A 20,192-nucleotide genomic window follows, 5' to 3' on the forward strand; every position below is an offset into this window, starting at 1 on the left:
ACTCGACTTCCATTCCATAGAGACTGTCTTACCCTCTGTCCAAATAACACCTCTCCCAATTTTGTACCCTAGAGACCCATGCACCTCTCCCTTTTAGGCTGCTGGCTTTGCTTCTGGTAATTCATGTTCCTGTCTCACTCTGTCTTCTAGATCAGCAATTTTCAACCCGTGTGCTGCATGAGGCACATTGGTGTACGGCAAGAATTTTTAAAACATGCCGTACCTGAATGACCTCTTTTCCCTTAGCTTGTCAAATAAAAAAATGACAACAGCCAACACAACAGTAGCCGTCTGGTGTGAATGAATCAAAATTATACCTTTGTTTTTTTTGTTAGATCAGCAAAAAATATAATGTTTTTTGGAGTGCTGAAGAATTTTAGTAGTTAATGTATGTGTGCTATGAGATGAAAAGGTTGAAAATCATTGTTCTAGACAACAGGCTCTTCACCAGCAGTGACCAGGCTATATTTATCTCTAAATCCTTTACAACAGGTAAAACAGGCCATGCACATAGCCAAAGCTTAGGAAATATTTGTAGAATTGAATTTAATCTCCTTGATAATATTTACTTTAGCAGAGATAGATAGAAAGATAGATAGGTAGATAGATAGATCAATTGACCCTGAATGAGAAGGGGAGTTTTGATATACTCTTAATTCATCTAGTTAATAATTAAATATTGTAAGTGCCAATTTGATAGTGCACTGACTTCCTTCCTTGCTCGTTGATTAATCTCAAAGGATCATTGTGATATCCAGACTTCTGCCCCTAAACAAAGACAGTAGTCAGAGCAGCTCTTAATATCAGCAGTCAACCTGAGCATTAGCCTGGACCCTGTAAATAGGTATTTATGCATATTTTTGCAAAGGATGAAAAGATCAAATGCATTGTGATTGTGTGTGTTGATCTGATTCCCTTTTTCACAGCACAGCCCTTTAACTCCTCAGGGCTGCTGGGCCCCTCCTGCTAGCCTTGGAGTCAGGAAAACAGTAATAATCCCTTCTCACTCCCTGGGTGGGCTTTGGAGAACTGAGAAGGGCTGGCCCCAGAAGTCATTTTAATTGACACTAGCTTAGCTTTTGAATAACTTTTCCAAGTTGTTAATTGGTATTGTGTGTTTTCAGTGACTTGGGCATTAGAGAGAACTTATCTTGATTTCTGGGCCCAAATTCTGGAAACTCAGTTGCTATGTGTAGTTTTCAGCATTTTCTTTCACTTTTCTGAGCTTCATTCTGTCATCAGTAAAATGGGGGATACTTTATAAGTTGTTATGAGTATTCGACAAGCTAATACACATAAAAATGCTATCTTTCACTTGGGTTTTCCCAAAGTAGCCCCCAAGATAAGGACTTGGGTTCAGGTAGTTTATTTGGAAGGTGGTGTCAAGAAGCAGGAGAGGGGGAGTGGGGAGAATGAGACAAGGAAGGAAGAAAAGCCAATAAGGACATGCTAATGGTAAATTACCACTGTGAGCAAATTTGGCTTGACTCCACCAGGGGACCCTTGAGATACTACATGGAACGTGGTTCAAATCATGACACCAGAGGAAAGGGAATCTGGGCATTTATCCATTGGTTCCCAACCTCCATGGTTGAGGCTGCCCCAGGGGGTGTTATCCCCCCTGCCCCACCATGGTCATTCTGGGTTACCTTTGTGCATTTGTGCCCTGTGGTCCTGGAGTAAGCCTGAAGGCACAGAAGAGGAAAGACAAGTGCAGGTGCTTGAGGTGGGAAGCTGACAGCATGCCAGGAACTGTCCACAGGGGCAGGGGAACTCTGGTAGACCAAGACAATGTGTGTGGGGGGCATCCATGGTGACTGCCATGGGCTTAAAACAGTATCTGGTGCACGATGAATGCTTGGTATACTATAGTGAACACAGTTTTAAATGTCCAATATCCCCTCATTTGGGGATCTATCCCTCTGTCAATTGATGTGGTTCTCTAGGGTTGTCAATCAGGGAGCTAGCTCCTACCATGACCAGGTGCAGAGGTGGTCACATGACTCAGGCTACCCAATCAGAATAGCCATTTTTCTGCTTCAGTGTTTGATTTAGGATGGACATGTGACCCAAGCTGGGCTAATTAGAGTCTCCCTGAGAGCACCTTGATTTATACCAGAGCTGGTGGAGAGGAAGTTCTTTTTTCTCTGTGGGTGGGGAAGAAGGAGGTAGGAAGTGTGGGAAGGTAGTGGGAGTGACCACCTTGCCAGGAGGATGTTAATTTGGAACCAGGGACCCCCATCTTTCCCAGCTGCTGGAAAGAAACCTTTCTGCATTGGGGAGTCCTGGGTTCTAGACAGGATTCCTCTACTTTCTAGCTGGGTAAACACGGGCAGGCCACCTAACTTCTCTGAAATTCAGTGTCCTTAACTGTAAGTGGGTCTGATGTCTAATTTTCAAGATATTGTTTTGGTTCACTAACATTTACTGAAGATTTGCCGTTTGCCAGAAATGTTACACATACCCTCACCAAAAGCTGGTGCCATAGTATTGTCTTCTAGGCACATCAGGCAGTGAGGCCTGGTGTGGTAACACTGTCAGGTTTGACTCCCAGCTCTGATAGATGGTGATTTATTTTCTGGGGCCTCCATGGACAAGCTTCCCAGCTCCTCAGAAAAGCCTGCCACACCAACCCCTCTTGGTTTCCCATCTTGAAAGGGAGAGGCGAGCCTTTCCTCCCGCTCATGCCAATGTAGTGGTCACCTTACCTCATGACCAAATAGACTATGGTTGGACCTTGGGGGACTAGCCCCAAACTATTATTCCAATATGGTCCATCTATATGTTCCACCTGCCCAAAATGGACCAAGTAAAATGGTGAAGTTCATTTTGGGAAGACTTCTCAGGGTCATTCTCCAGTAGTCCCTTAATTAATCCCTTTGCTTTCAGTACAAAATCCAGAAGCCTTGAAGGGAAATTTTTGGATGCCAGTCTTCCTAAATTTTGTTTCTTCCCTTGATACATGCAATAGCTAAATGGACCATTCCATTGACCTACCTTGTACTTCCCCACTGGTGTGCTTAAACATAGATACTTCTCCCAGACAGCTCCTCTGACCTGCTCATAGTTTTCATCAATTATGCCACTCTACATTTCACCCAAATAAGCTCTCAATTCCAAGCAGGCTCTACAAATAGATTGCCATTTGCACAGGAGAGAAAACTTATTGTTATCACAACATTAAACTATAAGATCCTAGATGGCAGAGGCTATGTATTTCTTATTTTTCCTACTAAGACACTAACAACACTGTGTAGGAGACATGCTAGATATTGGATCACTGTTTGTTGAATGAATGAAAAAAATTTGTTTTGAAAGCATTCACCGTCTGGCTTCCAGCCTGGAAATTGTGGGTCATGGTTTCAATCTGGTTATACATATACACTGTTACATTTGATCTCCATAAAAATTCTAGGAAATAACAGTATGATCATCCCCATTTTAGTAAAGGAAAACTCAAATGCCAAGCAATTTGCCCAAATTTGATCCCTGATTTGCAAGATTCCAAGGCTGATGCACTGCACATGTGTGAGTGCATATGCCTGTGTGATGTTGAGGTTCCAGTTGCTCCTGTCTGAGTCACTCCTTTGTTTGGGTGTTCGGGTGCCAATCTGAATAACTCATGGGGCATATTTCCCAGCATCTTTGCTTGGCTGCTAATTGGAGCGCTGCTAATTCTGCTCACGGCAGAGAATGCAAAAACACTTATGCCTCAGACAGTCTAGGCTGCTCTAATAAAGTATCATCAACTCAGTGGCTTACCAACAACAGAAATTTATTTCTTATAGTCGACTCTAGGGGCTAGAAGCCCAAGACCAGAGTGCCAGCATGGTCAAATTCTCATAAGGGCCTGCCTTCTGCGGGGCCCACCTCTCACTGTGTCCTCACACAGGGAGAAAGACAGGAAGCAAACTCTCTCATGACTCTTACAGGGGCATTAATCCCACTCAGGAGGGCTCTACCCTCAGGGCCTCATCTTATCCTGATTACCTCCTAATATCCACCTCCTAATACCATCACATGGTGGGTGTTAAGATTTTCACATATGAATTGGGTGGGTGGACATTCAGCTCTTAACAATTTATTTTTTCTCCCACAAGCAAATCTAGATGTGAAATACAGTGATCTGTCTTTTCTCCATTGTTATAAAAAGGAGGAAAGCTACCGAGTATTTGTCAATCAACTCATTCTTTCATCACTGGCAAATGGGGGGTAGGGAAAGGGAACTAACATTTATCGGTGGTTACCACGTATGAGGCATAATGCTGTGTGCTTTAAGTACATTATTCTCTTGAACAGCACCCACTCATCTTAAAATACTTTATTCAGGTATCACTTTCTTGCATGTACGCTGTCTTCGCCATTCCCTTCCATCATGGAATTGACCCCTTTCTACTTTGGGCTCCCCTCTGCCCTTTAGCATTGCCTCGCTGGAGTCAGTGTTGCATATCTTGGTGTCTGTTTCTGCCTTTCTTCTAGTCTATTTGTGCAGAACGGAAGCCACTAGTCACAGCGCTACTGAGCATTTGAAGTGTCCAGTTCAAATTGAGATGTGCTGTGAGTGTAAAATGCACGTCAGATTTGGAAGTCTTAGTACGAAAAATAGAATATAAAATATCTCATTAGTAACCTCTATGTTGAAATAATAACATTCTGTATATATTAGGCTATATAAAGTATTTTTAAAATTAAATTTTCTTGCTTGATATCTAACTCCAGACCACTTGTAGGCCCCTCTCATGGCCCTCTTTCCATGAAACCCTGCATTTACTCCTAGTAATTGCCTCCACACCCCAGGCTTCCCATACACCATTGTACCTCCTTCTTCCTTTCCATCCAACCTAAGATTATCAGGTTGACATTCAAAGATCTCCAAACCTGGGACTCACTTCCCATCATGCATGTCTCCTCCCCTTAAACCCCGCACACGTGTATTTCAGCTACACTTTTCTACTCTCCATTCTTCCAATATGCCCTTCAAAAGTTCTCACCTCTTTACTATTGCACAAATGTTTTGCCATGCCCTAAACGGCTTTTGAAAAGTTTACCTTCATTACTACCGTAACCTGATCCACACTGCTGAAAAGAATTTATTTCCAACTGCTGGACCTCTTCCCTGTTCTCAGGTTATAAGTGAATATGTGGGCTTTAGGCTCCAGTGTTTGCTGCTGGCCTGTGTTTAATGTGAGGCCATGAGATTTACATGGAGCCCATGAGCATTAAGTGAGAATGTCAGAGAAAATCCTGTGTGCAGGGACTTTGTAAGCATTTCACTGACAATACGGCTAACTTTTCTGCTTTGTAAACTGAGCTTGATACATGTGGCATTTTGTTGACATGGGACTAGCTCTATTTTCTTTTGGCTTCCTGCTGAGAAATATGGTAAACAGGGTAAAGCCTCCCTAATCACAAATTCCTCTTTTGTGAAGTCTTAGCCTTTGGAGATTTACTTCTGTGTATCTCGTTGGTGGCCTTGAGGATATTAGATCAAGAAAGTAAAAATGGTGGAGATGTGCGAGTTTCAAAATCAGCACTTCACTCAAACACTTGGAGGGAGGGTCAGGGGAAAAGTGCTTCTTGAGAGGCATATTATTTGCTACAAAGCAAAACGAATTGACAGACATATCCTTGAAATCAGAGGAAACAGAATCCCTGAAGTATTTCTAGTGACCAAACGGTGGTAATTTGAAAGGCATCACATTTTAGCCTTATTTAAGACCAGAGAGCATGGTAAGGCAGTTAACAGCATGGATTCTAGCGTGGTTAAAAAAAATCCTGGTTCCAACACTTACTTGCTGTCTGATCTTAGGCAAGGACAAAACTCGTATGCTTCAGGCTTATCACCTATAAAATGGGCATAATGATAAAGCCTACTTCTCAGGGCTGTGGGGAAGATAAGCAAGTTAATGCATATGTATATAAACTCTCCCCTCCCTCACCAAATATTTTTATTGATTTCAGAGAGGAAGGGAAAGGGAGAAAGAGAGAGAAACATAAGGATGGGAGAAAATCATTGATCGGCTGCCTCCTGCATGCCTCCCACTGGGGATGGAGCCCATGACCTGGGCATGTGCCCTGACCAGGAATCGAACCGTGACCTCCTGGTTTATAGGTTGATGCTTAACCACTGAGTCATGACATCTGGGCTGTATATAGCTCTTTTAACAACATATAGTAGGTGCCTTAAAAATGCCATTCTAATTATTATTATCCTATATAGTAATCCTATACAATAAAAGGCTAATATGCAAAGAGACCGAACCATGGAATGACAGGTCGCTATGACGCGCACTGACCACCAGGGGGCAGATGCTCAATGCAGGAGCTGCCTCCTGGTGGTCAGTGCTCTCCCACAGGGGAAGCGCCGCTCAGCCAGAAGCCAGGCTCACGACTGGTGAGTGCAGCGGTGGTGGCGGGAGCCTCTCCCACCTCTACAGCAGCACTAAGGATGTCTGACTGCTGACTTAGGCCCACTCCCCACCATCAGTCGGACATCCCCCAAGGGTTTCTGAATTGCGAGAGGGCGCAAGCCGGGCTGAGGGACCCCCCCCCACCCCCCTGTCGAGTGCACGAATTTCGTGCACTGAGCCTCTAGTTATTATATGAAGTCTTTAGTAGTTCTTTTATTTAGTTGTTTTATTTTCTCACTTGAGGAAACTTGAATGTCTTTTTAAAGGCTTGTCTCATCTCTACCCTACATTTTCTATGTTGTCTCTAGTTCCTCATCCTCTTTTAGCCACCTGTTCCTTATATTTCAATATGTGGTTTTCCAACAACTATTGGTGTGGAGCAACTGATGCCAGGCGGGGTTATGCTATGCTGAATACTTTATTTATATTTTTGTGTAAACATAATTTGCTTTGTAGGCACAATATAACAAAAGCTCTAAAGCCACAAATACATTAGACAATGTTGCAATTCTCTCCAATCATGCTTAGATTACAGAGAAGCCGTCACAGTTCCTTTAAGGCAAACTGTTACCTTCTTAAACCTCCTTCAGAAAACCATCACATGAGGGGAAAGAAGGTGCTTGGGATGAGAGTGCAATACACAGATCGTTTTGATTCTCTTGTTTTCCTGTTTTTCGTGGCACTTAATTGATCATATTGGTCAAACTCTAGCTTTCTCATTCTGTATTCTGAGGAGACAGAAGGGTTGTTTTTTTTAACCAACTGGTGTTTTTTGTGATTATTCTATTAATCTTGCTAGTTGAGAAAATAGATTTGGGGAGGAATTACTTTTTTGGCTTCTCCTCTGGATGTAACAAGAATGTGGGGTCCCACTCACCTGGCCGAGGAGAGCCCTCATACGGCCAGTGGCTCTTTGCTCCCCCAGCCATAGAAAATGCAATTTCTGTCCAGCTCACCAGAATGTCACTTGGGTAGCTGGACAAAACGGAAGAAATGGTCTTCTTAAGACCCCATTGTCAACTTGGTTGTGGGAGAAAGAATGACCAAAACTGCAGCGTTTGGCAAAGGTGTTGGGATAACATCTCAACATCATCTCTCTAAATGGCACAGAACTGGGATGCTGGGGAGTCCTGGGGTACAGGGAGAAGAGGATGTTGTGTCCTCTTTGAGATACTCTCATCTCTTCACATGAGATGGCAGCACCCTTTCTTCATATTTCACATGGACATTCACAACGAGAGACTCTCCCCTCAGATAAATATTTGTTACAAAAGGACTGAAAATGAAAATAGGTAATTGCTGAAATGCATTTTTCATCACGTTGAGGAAGAGTTGGTCTACCCTTAGGGCTCGTTGGTGGAGAGATCGGGCAATGTGGACCCCCCCACAATATCTTCCAGAATGTAAAGTGAGCTGGGGTGCTAACCCTGTGGGCTTCTTGTGTTCCCAGTTTGGTTTAGGAGGAATGGAGTCACCCTTTTGGGAGGAGGGAACGAGGAGCCCCCTTGTGGAGACATTGAGCCTCTTTCTCTTCCTGCAGGGGAACTGTTCACCTCAGCCATGCCAAGTGGGGTGGGGCCAAGGGCAGGGTTTCTTAGAAGTAGGAGCTGGAAAATTGAACAAAGGTGTGTAATCAAAGAGTTTGGTCCCCGATTTGCCCAATGCAGGGTCCCTGCAAAGAATCTGCAGCATAATTTTATATTTCAGAGGAGAGGAACCACATATTTGGCATTTGATACTGAATTCTTATACCACTAGAATTTGTTACATGTTGGAACATGCTTTGGCAAGTAAAAGGATGCTCATTGATTTTTTTCCTCCGTCTACCACGGAGGTCTTCCTTGGGGGATCCACGGTAAACGTGGCTGTTCACTTCTAGGAAATGAATGTAGCAAAATTGGTAATACCAAAAGCAAGTGTGCAAACATAGGTGATTCTCAGTAATGATTTCTGAAATAGACCCACACGTGGTGAGTTTTCTTAAAACTAAAATACAGTATGTGGTGTGGAGAGGAGAGGATTTTGCTCATGAGATGTGGTCTCAGAGAGAAATCTCTGTGGCTGGTCTTCAAACGCATGCTGTTGACCCATCTTTTATCCTGAAAACTTCACATCTGTTTCCCTGTGTTTATGGATAAGAACCAGTGAAGGGATTGAGCATCAGAGGGCAAGAGGACAGCAGTTCAACCTTCTGACCATAAAGCAGTTGAAGGAAGTTGGGGGAGAGGGAAAGTACTATTCGAAGAGATCATAAATCTATGGGCTCATGAAATCATCTGGCCTATTCTCATTCTGCCAGCCAAATCGGCAAGTGCTCTCATCAGAGGCATGGGTGGTTGGCAGTGAAAAGTATTATTGGCCTGAAGAATTCTAGGATCTGGATAGTGCTCTGTGATGACACCTTTCAATCCAAACTTGTCTTTGCCCATGTCTAGTCTCCTAGGCATGGGGCCTGTGGGCTTGTGTTAATCAGACTGTTCTAGAACCATCGAGAAGGAGTCAAAGATGGATGGTTTTGAAACAGGAGAGAGGAGAGTGTAATACACAGAGGGGAAGGGACATAACACTGCATGGAATGGGGTTGGCACTTAATTTCAAAAAACAACAGTGATCAAAGCTTTTTAGCTCAGCTGACTGCAGACAAACACGACACGCACTGGACTACAGCATTTGTTCACTGGGGCACAGAAGAGCTTTCTTCAGTGGCTCCTCTTCTTTCAAACCATCCTTCGTTCTTCTGCCCAGGTCCTGGGTTACTGGATAAAGGGCATCCGCTCCTTGTTCTCGCTGTCCCCCTCATGGTCCTCCTCCTCTTCTCCAGCCTCGCTGGTCTCCGTGCTGTCATTGGCCATCTGTAATCCAACAGTAGACTTGTGAGAGGGCTCTGCAACCTAACCCCCACCTTTTCTGAGCATCTGATGAAGCCACTTGGAAGGACTTCTTTAAGGGCCAAGAGCTAGGAAACCCTGCACTGCTTGCTTCCCCAGGAAGGCAGTGTGGTATTAGCTGCCTTATGTTGGGCACCCCAAGAAGCAGTCTCTGAGCTAAGGATTTGAGTGCATGTCTTTGGAATTTAGGAGATGACTCCTTTGAGTGTACTCTTCCATCCAGATGGGCTGTAGCCTCCACCCACTCTAGAGATACTCCAAATACAGGTCTGAGTTGGCCCATTCTCCATCATCTCTGTTTCCTTAAGTCCCAGGGTAAAAGTCCTCCTGAGATTCAGGGACAAGGGCAATGATATATGAGCCAAGGCAGGTTTTCAGTTCTCACATGAAAAGGTCTGCCTTTCAGATTCTGCTCTGATAAGAGCCCCCTTCCCCCACCACACACACACCTTTGGCATCAAACAGGCCTTCCCGCCAGCCCTAGAGCCCAGCAGGACCTCATGGGTAAGGAGACGGGTGGGAAGCCAGTGCCAGCGATTTGACTTGAAAGCACCAAGCAGACCAGGATGCCTCTACCTGTCTGCCTTATACTGATGGGGCTGGAACAGACTTGGTCACATGTTTAAAGAACACAGCACAGGTGCACAGAAGACCAGATACCAGCCATCTGCTCCTCCTTACCCTGGTCCCTCATCTGCTTAAAACACTTGTTGGCACAGACCTGGAACTATATTCATATTGTTATCAGCGACTTAGACATTGTAAAATGCCCTTTCATTTAACAGTCCTTCATTGAGAAAAATGGCCATCATACCTAAACTACATTATGGCTATGAAAGCCCAGTAAACACTTTTAAAAAATACATGCCTTACACTAAAACATGCAAGACATTTTAGGTCTTGCTCTTTCATAAATGACTGAAGCAGCTCCAAGATTAAACATGTGAGAAAACAAAAACCCTAAGTATTTTCTTTGTCAAACCTTTCCTAGAATTTAGTGTGTGTGAGAGACAATGTTTTAGCATATCATTCTAATTGAGAACTTATCAATTTCCAATTTACAGACGGGGACTGTAAATTGCAGCAAGTAATTGTGGCAAAGTAATTGCCCAGGTCACACACAGGAGCTCAGAGCTGAACTTTGAATCATGCCGTCTGGTGAAAGCTGCCCTGTTGACTGCCACACTAGTACCTAGCCCCTCCCCCCACCTCAAGTGGCCATTGCAAGAGCCTATGGGATGTGAGTGACAGGCTTCATTCCTGGATATAAGGGTTTTAAATTGATCAGAGAAAACAAAAGCAATGCAATCATCAGAAGCCATCTCAGAGGCAGTTGGCATCAATCTGTCAAGTATGTGCATGTGAATTTATTAGATTTTTTTTGCCAGGGATTCCTCCTATTCGTGACAGCCAATAGTTGGCATTTGTCATAGACACAGGTCATTGTTTCTATCCTTTCCTGACTGCCCTCAGATTGCTCTTGAAATGCTCTCACGGAAGACTTTTCCGTTCCTTCTCAGCATTTATCTCAGTTTGTGGCATCCCTTATTTGCGCCATCCTTTGATTATCGCTGGTCACCTTCGCCAGCCCAGGACCTGGTATATTTTCCCCTGCTCCATCTGTGCCTGCACCTGATCAGACCTCTTGTGTTGAACTGAACGGATCCCTCTGCTTTTGACTCACCAGTGGAGTCGGGGTCTTCTCTACATCCAGAATTAACTTGCCAATGTTCCCTCGGTCATGGATCCGCTGCATGGCCTCCTTCACCTGAGAGGGAGAAAAAACGGAAACACAGGTTAGGTGCCATGTCTCCCTAGGGCAGAGGGACTGGAAAAGCCAAGCCACCACATTTCCACCAGGGGGCGCTGTGGTTCAAGTTTAGTGGCGAAACCTGAGATGGGTTTGGATGTTGGGTGCAAATAAATTCTGGTTGTGTCACGCACTCTGATCTGTACAAGCAACTTGGTCTCCTGGGTCTAAAATATGAGGATGATTGCCCCTAAAATAAGTAAATTAAAATTTCTTTTTTAAAAAAGGGCTGTGTGTGAAGGGGTGGAGAGTTTACTGTGGAGTTCCAAGAGTTATGTGCTGCAGAGTGTCAGGGCACTTTAGCTGGAATAAATTTTGACCAATAAAATTATATTTGAGGGTCATTTGTGACCTGCTTACCTAAATGTTTTATTACTCTGCTTACAGTTTGGTTAAATGACTCATTCCCTGGGCTGAACTACGTTTTTTTAAAAAAATTCCCATGATTCCTAGTACAGGGTGAACATTTTATGTTCAAGTAAGTAGATATTTCCAGGGAACTAGTATTCTCTCCAGAAAAGAAGACCTTCTGTGTTGGGTTCCCCCCCCCCAAATGATGGGGGCCAACAGATGTTTCCTGGGATCCTTTATAAAAGCAGGGTTTGACACTCTGATTTATGCTTTGGGCATTTTATTACGTTGCTGTGTGGAAAATGAACTGTAGGGGGTGCTCTGAGTATTAAACCAGATAAGAAAAGGGCAAAAGAGAGCCCAGTGCTTGGCATGGGTATGTCCTTCACATCTCTTAGTGATTTCTAAATGGAAATTCAACATCTCCTGATTAAAAAAAAAAGTTTTCAATAGATTTAGCCTAAATATTTTTCCTAAAGTCTCAAATTTTTAAATATTTTTGTTCATTCATTTAGCCCACAATATTCATTAAATGTTGCTTAGAGGCAAGAGGCCATGTTTTAAAAAAATTAAAAACTAAGTGAGGGTGTCTGCCTTTGAGGAACTCAATCTGGGGCTGATGGAACAGTGTTTGCTTATATAAAAACCAAAGCCATTTTCTCATTTGGGTAAAAACTTGACAGAGCCATTAAAATGTGTGCATTCTAATTGCTTTCCCTGGGATTTTATCCTAAAGACATAATTCAAGTTGTGGGGGAAGAAACTTACCACACAAAAGACACTCAATCACAGCATTGTTTTAATGGGAAAACATTAAAGCAACTTATGTGTCACAGATAAAGGGAATGGTTAAGTAAACCATGATTCTTACATTTTTCTACTGAATGGAAATGTTACGTAGGTGTTAAAGTGCTAATTACAAAGAATGTACAGCAGGATAAAATGCCTTTATAATATTGCTAAATGAGAAAATCAAGATGCATATTTTTATTTGCATCCCCATAAAAACATGGACATCTGAAAATAACTAGGTATATGCTAAAACATGATGTAAGGGAGATGTGTGCCTTTTAACTCTCATGTCCAAACATTGTCATTTGGTAACAAGTAATCAAATCTGTATTCAATATAAATTAAGTGCATCTCTAAATATAGTCTTTAGATAGAATCAGCATCTATAATAGACTGATAGTGTCATATGTTTGCTAACTTTCTTTTTTTCTTTACTGATTAAGGTATTACATGTGAGTCCTTATTCCCCGCCTCCCTTGCCCCCCACCTCCCCACTCATGCCCTCACCCCCCTGATTGATAAATTTCTTGATCATAATACATAATCCAGTGGATTTCTTCTATTTCTGTGGTGAACATTGCTTTGCAAAGTACTCTCATAGTTGGTCATAATAGCAGCTGCCATTTACTGAGAATCTTCGAATATTGTGGCAGACAGCTTCTAATGGTCACTTCCTGACACTCACACCCATGTGAATGTGGCCTAGACTTAGTGACTAGCTTCTAACAAGTAGAATACAGCAAAAGTGATGGGATGTCACGTCCAAGATTAGGTTAGAAAAGACTGTGACTTCTGTCTTGCAGTCTCTCTCTTTCTCTGACTCTTCTTGCCTTCTTGCTCTGATGACACAAGCTGCCCTGTTGTGAGCTGCCCTATCTCCACAGGCCCACATGGCAAGGCCAACAGCCAATGAGAGAGCTTAAAAGCAGGTCCTTCCCCAATTCAGCCTTGAAATGAGACCAGAACCCTGGCTGACAGCTTTAGAGAGATCCTGAGCCAAAGGACCCAGCTAAGCCATGCCCAGATTCCTCATACACAGAAACTGTGAGATTGTAAATGTTGTTTTAAGCTAATAAATGTTGGGGAGGGGTAATTTGTTATGCAGCAATCGATAACTAATACATTCTTATCTTGCATACATAATTCTTACCTTACAAGTTATATATCATACCCATTTTGTAGATAAGTACCTCAGTGCCAAAGGGATAAGCAATTTGTCCTAAGATTCTATATCAGCATTAGAATTGTGCTTCAAACTCAGGTTTGTCAGATTTCAAAACTGATGCTTTTCCTGATTCTGCCCAGACCATATTGCTTGGTTTGATTCTCAAAGTCAGAGGAAAGTGGTAGGTAACGTCTCACATAATGATTTCCCAGAATTCAGTGGTTTATTACCCTGGCAAGTCATTAAACACCTGGAAACTTCTTAGAGATTAGGAACAATTTTTAGGCTGCTTCTCCAATAAGACAGAGCCCAGGGAAGCAGAAAAGGCTGTTTTCTTGCCAGGTAATGCTTATTGTGATACTAGAAAAAGAAAAAAAAAAAGCCCCTGCAGGGCTGGCTATAATCTGCCTATTCTTTTAGACATTTCTTTCTGAAATGCACTGAGTCCTTGAAGTCCCTATGTGGGGGATGGAGAGAGAGTTAGGAGTTTTTCCAAGAGAAGTCTGACTCCCAGTCGTGCTGCTTGAGTTTACAGCATCTTAGCTGTTCTTGGAGATGTGAAAGAGTCCTTTGGATGATAACTTAGAAAGAAAAAAACTACCTTTTTTTGATCAATTCTTTATCCGGCACAGTATGAGGCATTTTACAGATGTTGCTTCATTTTATCTGTACACCAAGCCTTTGAGGTGAGTATTGGCATTACAGTTTCACAGACGAGAAACCCAGAGGTTTCTGTCCTGTCTATCCTGTATCCCAGAGTCCCTGGCAACCTTGGTGGCCTGCTGAGTGCTGCCTGGGTGGCCTAGTGGAGTCTGCTCAGAATCAGGGTGTGGTTCCCCACACCCATTCTGAGATTCCACTGCCAGCTGCATGGCTGGTTAGATCTGGTCTTAGTAGCTGGATTTTCCAGAAGTAGGGATTCTGGGCATACTCAGGCCATCTCCACTGGAGCTGGTTTCTCATCTAGACAGTGGGAAGGAATTTGAGCCACGTCATTCGAATACCTTAAGAGGCCAAAATCCTGAGTACGGAGGCCATCTGAGCCTTTTCTGACACTTCTTGTCCTGTGGAAGCCATCTTAATACCGTCCTAAGTGGATGGTGGCAGGAGGCAGTGGGAGCATCACTTTGTGCTAGGCTCTGCTTTGACTCAGTAATGTCACTCCATCAAGTCACATCATAACTTTGTTCCTCAACTTTTTTATATGTTAAGTGAAAATTGCTATTCTATCCATTCCCTTATTCAGTCAGTCAGTCAGTCACCCAAAGGTGCCAAAGCCCTATCCCAGGAGCTGTTTATAGAGTAATGGGTGAAACAGATATGCTTTCTCTATCCTAAGGGAATCCCAGTTTTATTTATTAAATAAGCTAATCATCATAATAAGAATTTCACAATTTAAAAAATGTGTTCCTGATTTGTTTATTTTGCCCTCACATGGATCATGACCTATCAGAGTTGATCCTGTACCATTGGTTCATGCATCAGCAAAGTCCATTGGCATTCAAGATGGCATGCAAGCATGAAAATATAATTGGCTCAGACCATGTTTGCAGAGGAGCAGTAGTTATGATCATTCTTTTTTCTGTCTGCAATGTTACTAGAAGAAGTGGGGTTTCTGGAAGCCAGGTAAAATGATGGTGAGTAAACACTCACAAGATCCCCTCCCATCATGAAGTTTATGATCTTACAGGAGACACAGCCTTAGTCAACCAAAGAATGACTCAAATAAATGTAAGATTGTCCTTGGTAACTCTACAATGGTATCATGAGAATGTGGATAGGGGATTTGATCTGGTTGGGAAGATTAGAGAGGGCTTCTCTAAAGAAGTGATAATTTAGCTGAGATTTAAAGGATGCACAGGATGTACCTAAGACAAGAAGGGAGAGAGGACCATTTCAAGCACAGGGAGAAGAATGTGAAAGGAGAGACTGAATAGGGGCTAGTGGGCATGGGGACAAGGAGCAAAAGTAAATGTGGGACAAGATGCTGGGAACATTGGCTGAGGTCTTTGGTACTATATTCCAAAGTTTCCAAGGATGCAGCAGCCACACCAGATCATACAACTCTAGAATATCTTCTAGTCACCTTCTAACTGAATAGTCAGTTCCTTCACACTTGGGTAAAGAGGGTCTCATTTAATGTTTCATAATATTCAATTTCCTTTTGAATGACATGTTAGGCACAAAGTCATTAGGATACAAATGACACCACTTAATAATCAAAGCATTGGGCTTGTGTTATGAATAATAATAAGCCTAGCCACCTAAAATAGGAATAAAATAAAGATGGATTATTCCATGGATCTCTGTGCTGATTAGATGATAAATTAAAAGATTTGAAAATAAGAAATGAGTAATACTGCAATTAAGAAGCACATCTACCAAAGTCATCTACGATATTAACAATGGCCATCTTTGGGATTCTGTAAAATCCAAAGTGGGTGTTGGAAAGTAACATGTTCATTGCACGTAGACTTGGAACCTGGAATCTCTGTGTTCTGTCAAGTAGCTGCAGGAGTTGAAAGGGAGTGAGCCCCAGAGATTTTGACATCGATGGAAGAGTGACTGGAGAAGTGAAACATCAGGGATTATGGACTCTCCCACTGGAAAGGCAGAGAAAAGATTTTAACACTCATGTTCTTTCTGGACCAGTTGCATATGAGATCTTTGCAGTAATGTAGGGAGGACCCTCTCATGCATGTGGCGTTCCCATAAATATGTATGTATTAAATTTGGTTTTATTCTCTTGCTAAAAAAATAATGCATGGCATGGAGTAGGATCAGACAAGAGATGTGACAGGGGTGCAAAGTTTAAGGCGGTGCTCACTCTCAAGGTCGTGCAAGTGCTGGGTCAGAACCTGACAGTGAGCACCTCCTTAAATATTGTACCCTTGTCACCTTTATTGCCCCAATCTAGTCCGGCCCTGTAAGGATGGCTATTATTTTTAAAGGAAGGGAAACATTAAGTTGCTATCATAAGAGAAGTATCTGCTTGGCTATAGGACAGCCAATGGGGATGCTCCAAGAGGATTTTTTTTAAGAGGCCATTAGTATGAACACTAGCTTAGAAGAGGTCAAGGATGTTTTAAGAGTGAGGAAGAGAGGAATGCAAAAAGCAAGACAGTAGAATCTGAATGCAGTGGCCGATCCTTTTTCCCTGGGTACTTGGTTGACAGAGACCCTCTTGATCAAATATATATGATGGTCATGTTCTGCAGAAATCTGCATTCCACAGTCAAGCTAAAACTATATATTTTTATCCTACTATATTTTGAACTATAGCAAAAGATGAAAAAAATCTAATGAATTATGAATTGCCTCCACTGTTTGTTTTATTTTATTTAACAATGTTTCCCAGTGTTGGATTTGGATGGTTGAATAGAATTGAAGGGGAAACCCAAAGGATGCTTATTCCAGCATGTGAGTGAGGCCTGCGAGGAACATAAAAAGGTGCAGGAGATGATCTCTGTTTCCTGCGGAAAAAGACTTTTGAGTTGCGATGGGGCACAAAAGAGGAATTTATTGGGGATGGGAGAAGGATGAAAACCAGGGAAAACGACTGAGAGGAAGTAACTTTTAGACTGAGACTTGAAGGTCAAGTAGAAGTTTGTGACTCAGCTAAGTAGAAGGACAAATAAATCATCTAATGAAATACTGCCTTACTCAGAAAATGAGTCAGTGATGGCACAGAGCACTGAGGGTGACGATGGTGAGTTACACTCTGAAAATCCTCATGAATCGCTTAAGCTCTTCAAGTGTGCTGACATGGGCTAAGAAATAACCCGAGCTCCCACTGCTCCTGATGTTCCACTCGATAGTGGCAGAGCTTACAAAATATAAGTGCAGCTGGAACTTTATTTGAATATTTTACCCAAATCCTCCAACTGGGGAGCGATACTCTATTTCTATTTGGAACACTCTAGTACCTTATTAATGATGTAGCTACCTTTCCTCCAGATACTTTTGGCTTTATTTATTCACGGATTAGTAACTATACCATTCCATGCTCCCTGAATGTTTTCACCTGGAATTGCCAAATATGAGAGCTGGTGGGAGAGGTTTAGATCTATAAGGAGTCCAAAGACCCTTCAAAGTCTTGAAAGTTTTCATATAGGTAGCCATCCTTTCAAAAGGAAGACAGCCAGACCTGCTGACATTTAGAAAAGTCTAGTTTAGAAGGCAGAGGCCATCTCTCTTTAGGCTTGGAGAGAATAGGCTTGTTTGCAGGTATTTGGGGCATTTTTTAGTGCCTGAAGGGAATTGAGATATGTTGACTATGCCATTTAGACATAGCTGTAATTCAGACAGGTGATAGTGTGGCAAGGGTGCAAAAGTTAGAGGTGGCCAACAGAGGCAGCTATGCCTGAGACAAATTGTCTGGGACCTGCAGAATGGTCTAAAGTAAGGAGTGGAAATAAAAGAGTGATTGCCTAAGAGGCATTTGCCAACAGCATGCCTATAAAAAGCTGTTCCTCCACCACTTTTACTGAAGGGATTTTTTTTTTCATGGATCCTCCCCCATAGTGGGGAGGATGCAGGGAGGCTATAGGCTCTGCACCTATGACTGTAGGGCTATAAGAATCACCAGCTGCTCATAGATTGTATTAGGAGAAGGTGAGAGCCTCAAAGAGCTGAATCTAAAGATCAGGTAAACTTAAAGGTTGCAGCAGGGGTGGTGGGGGATGTAGGTCATTATCATCACAGCAGCTGACATATGACGAATGCTTAGCAGGTGCTGTCACAGAGCAAAACACCTTACATGCTTGATCGCATTGTGTTGCATCAACCCTGTGAGGTATGTGGGAGGTTGTCAGACTGTCAATCAAAAGTACATAAAAATATTCTCCCTTTTCTTCTTGAGTCCCTGTTGCTCATGGAGAAGAGCAGAGGTTTAGCGAGGTTAAATGATGTGCCCAAGGTCAAGGAGTGAAATATGGAGAAATCAAGCTTCTAATAGAATCCTTTATAACTCCAGAACTAGATGCACTGTTGCTAGGTTTGCAAGGCTAGGATGGAACCAGGGAGGGGGAGGGTTAGGAGAGAGGAAAGAAGGCTACAGGGCTCTGGGTAAGTGCCCTGCAGAGCCAGTAGTGCATTATTCCCTCTGTACTTCCATTTGCATCTTGCTTCCTCCTTGGTTATGACACTTATTTCATTCTCTCTTGAAGAATTTCTGCACCTAGGGACTATTGACATTTTGAGTCTGATAATTCTTGGCTGGCGGAGGTGGGGGTGGGGTGGGAGGGGGAGGAGGGCGGGGCTGTCCTGTACATTATAGGGTGTTTGGCAGCATCTCCGGCTTCTACTCACTAGATGACAATAGCACTTCCCAGGTGATGAGCAAAAATGTTTCCAGACATTGGCAACGGTCCCCCGGAAGGCAAAATCGCCTCCAGTTGAGACCTACAGGGTGATGTGAGCAAATCCCCCATCTCCATCTGTGGGCTCTTCCAGGGCAGGCACTTGCCTCACCTCAGTACCCTCAAGGGACCTTGGACTTGCCACAGGAGATTGGGTTCTGCTCCATCCTTAGGACTGGGAAGTGGGTGGCACACAGCAGATGTGGTACACAGGACCACACAGTATGGTCTCTGACCTCAAAGTGCTCATTGGTTAGATTCGGTTTTCTCAAAGTGTGGACTGGAGACTGCCTGAATCAAAACCATCAAGGGTGGCTTTAAAAGTGACGCACTGGCCTCACCCCACACCTATTTGTTGCAACTGTGGTTCAGAGGCTCTGAATTTCAGACCCTTGAAATTACTTGGTGCTTCATTTAATAAATATCATCGATTGTGCACCATGAGTCAGGCACTGGGGTGGTTGACTCATGGCGGGGACAGGAAGGACAAGCCCCCTGCTTGGCTAAGATCCCCTGAGAAGCTGGGCTGGTATTTGGATAGGACCCACTTTAACACTTGGCTTAATATCATTTCGTGTTGGAAAGTGGCAGAGAGCCACAGCTGCAGCCCGCCCATTCTAGGGCACCTGAGGAGGAGTCAGGTGTCAGCGTTGGTTCTAAATGTTTGTGCAGAAATTAAACAACTTGAGTTCTGCTCTGTGCATTAAGAAACCTGTAGGATATTGCTTGACTATTAGTTAAACCCACTCTATGTGGCCCCTCAAAGGACTCAGCATCTGAATTTCATCTGATTATGGTTCAAGGGGATGATCTCTGTGGTGGGGCCAGAGGACGTGTGTGCTTAAGTTAGACTCAGCAGGTTACTTGGGCAACCCACAAACCATGATGTAATGAGCCAGATCTTACTGCAACAGGAGCATAAAAATTAGCCGAGTTGCATGCTGGAAATGTAGTGGGAAGACCTGTTTCATTTTGAGGAACAAAACAGTAGGATCTAGTGTGAGCCAATGGCTAGTAGAGATGTGTACCCTTGCATTACAAAACGCAAATTAGCCTGACATAGCTCAGTGGTTGAGTGTAGACCTGCGAACCAGGAGGTCACAGTTCGATTCCTGGTCAGAGCACATGCCTGGGTTGGGGGCTCAATCCCCAGTGTGGGGTGTGCAGGAAGCAACTGATCAATGATTCTCTCTCATCATTGATATGTCTATCTCTCCCCCTCCCTTCATCTCAGAAATCAATAAAAATATATTTTAAAAAAACAATAAAAAACAAAACACAAACTAGTGCTCTGTCAAGTGAAAACAAAAAGTCCAGACATAAAACTGTATTTGACTCTAACTACAACCAAGTGAATAACTGTTTGCATATGGATGAGAACCTGGAAATAATACCGTGAAAAATCACATCCAGTGT

At 43.1% G+C, this 20,192-nt stretch overlaps 1 protein-coding gene across 1 annotated transcript in view; it reads right to left on the bottom strand.

Annotated features, from left to right (window-relative positions):
- Positions 1-8,987: 8,987 nt before the first annotated feature.
- VAT1L (vesicle amine transport 1 like) overlaps positions 8,988-20,192 on the bottom strand; it is a 140,894-nt gene continuing 129,689 nt past the window's right edge. The window contains exons 8-9 of the mRNA XM_006087056.3: positions 10,983-11,066; positions 8,988-9,262 (exon numbers count right to left, since the gene is read on the bottom strand). Coding sequence (XP_006087118.1) covers positions 9,164-9,262; positions 10,983-11,066 — 183 coding nt within the window. The 3' untranslated portion in view covers positions 8,988-9,163. The remainder of the gene's footprint in view (positions 9,263-10,982; positions 11,067-20,192) is intronic.

The sequence above is a fragment of the Myotis lucifugus genome, unplaced genomic scaffold, assembly GCF_000147115.1.
Source record: "Myotis lucifugus unplaced genomic scaffold, Myoluc2.0 scaffold_35, whole genome shotgun sequence".
NCBI lineage: Eukaryota > Metazoa > Chordata > Mammalia > Chiroptera > Vespertilionidae > Myotis > Myotis lucifugus.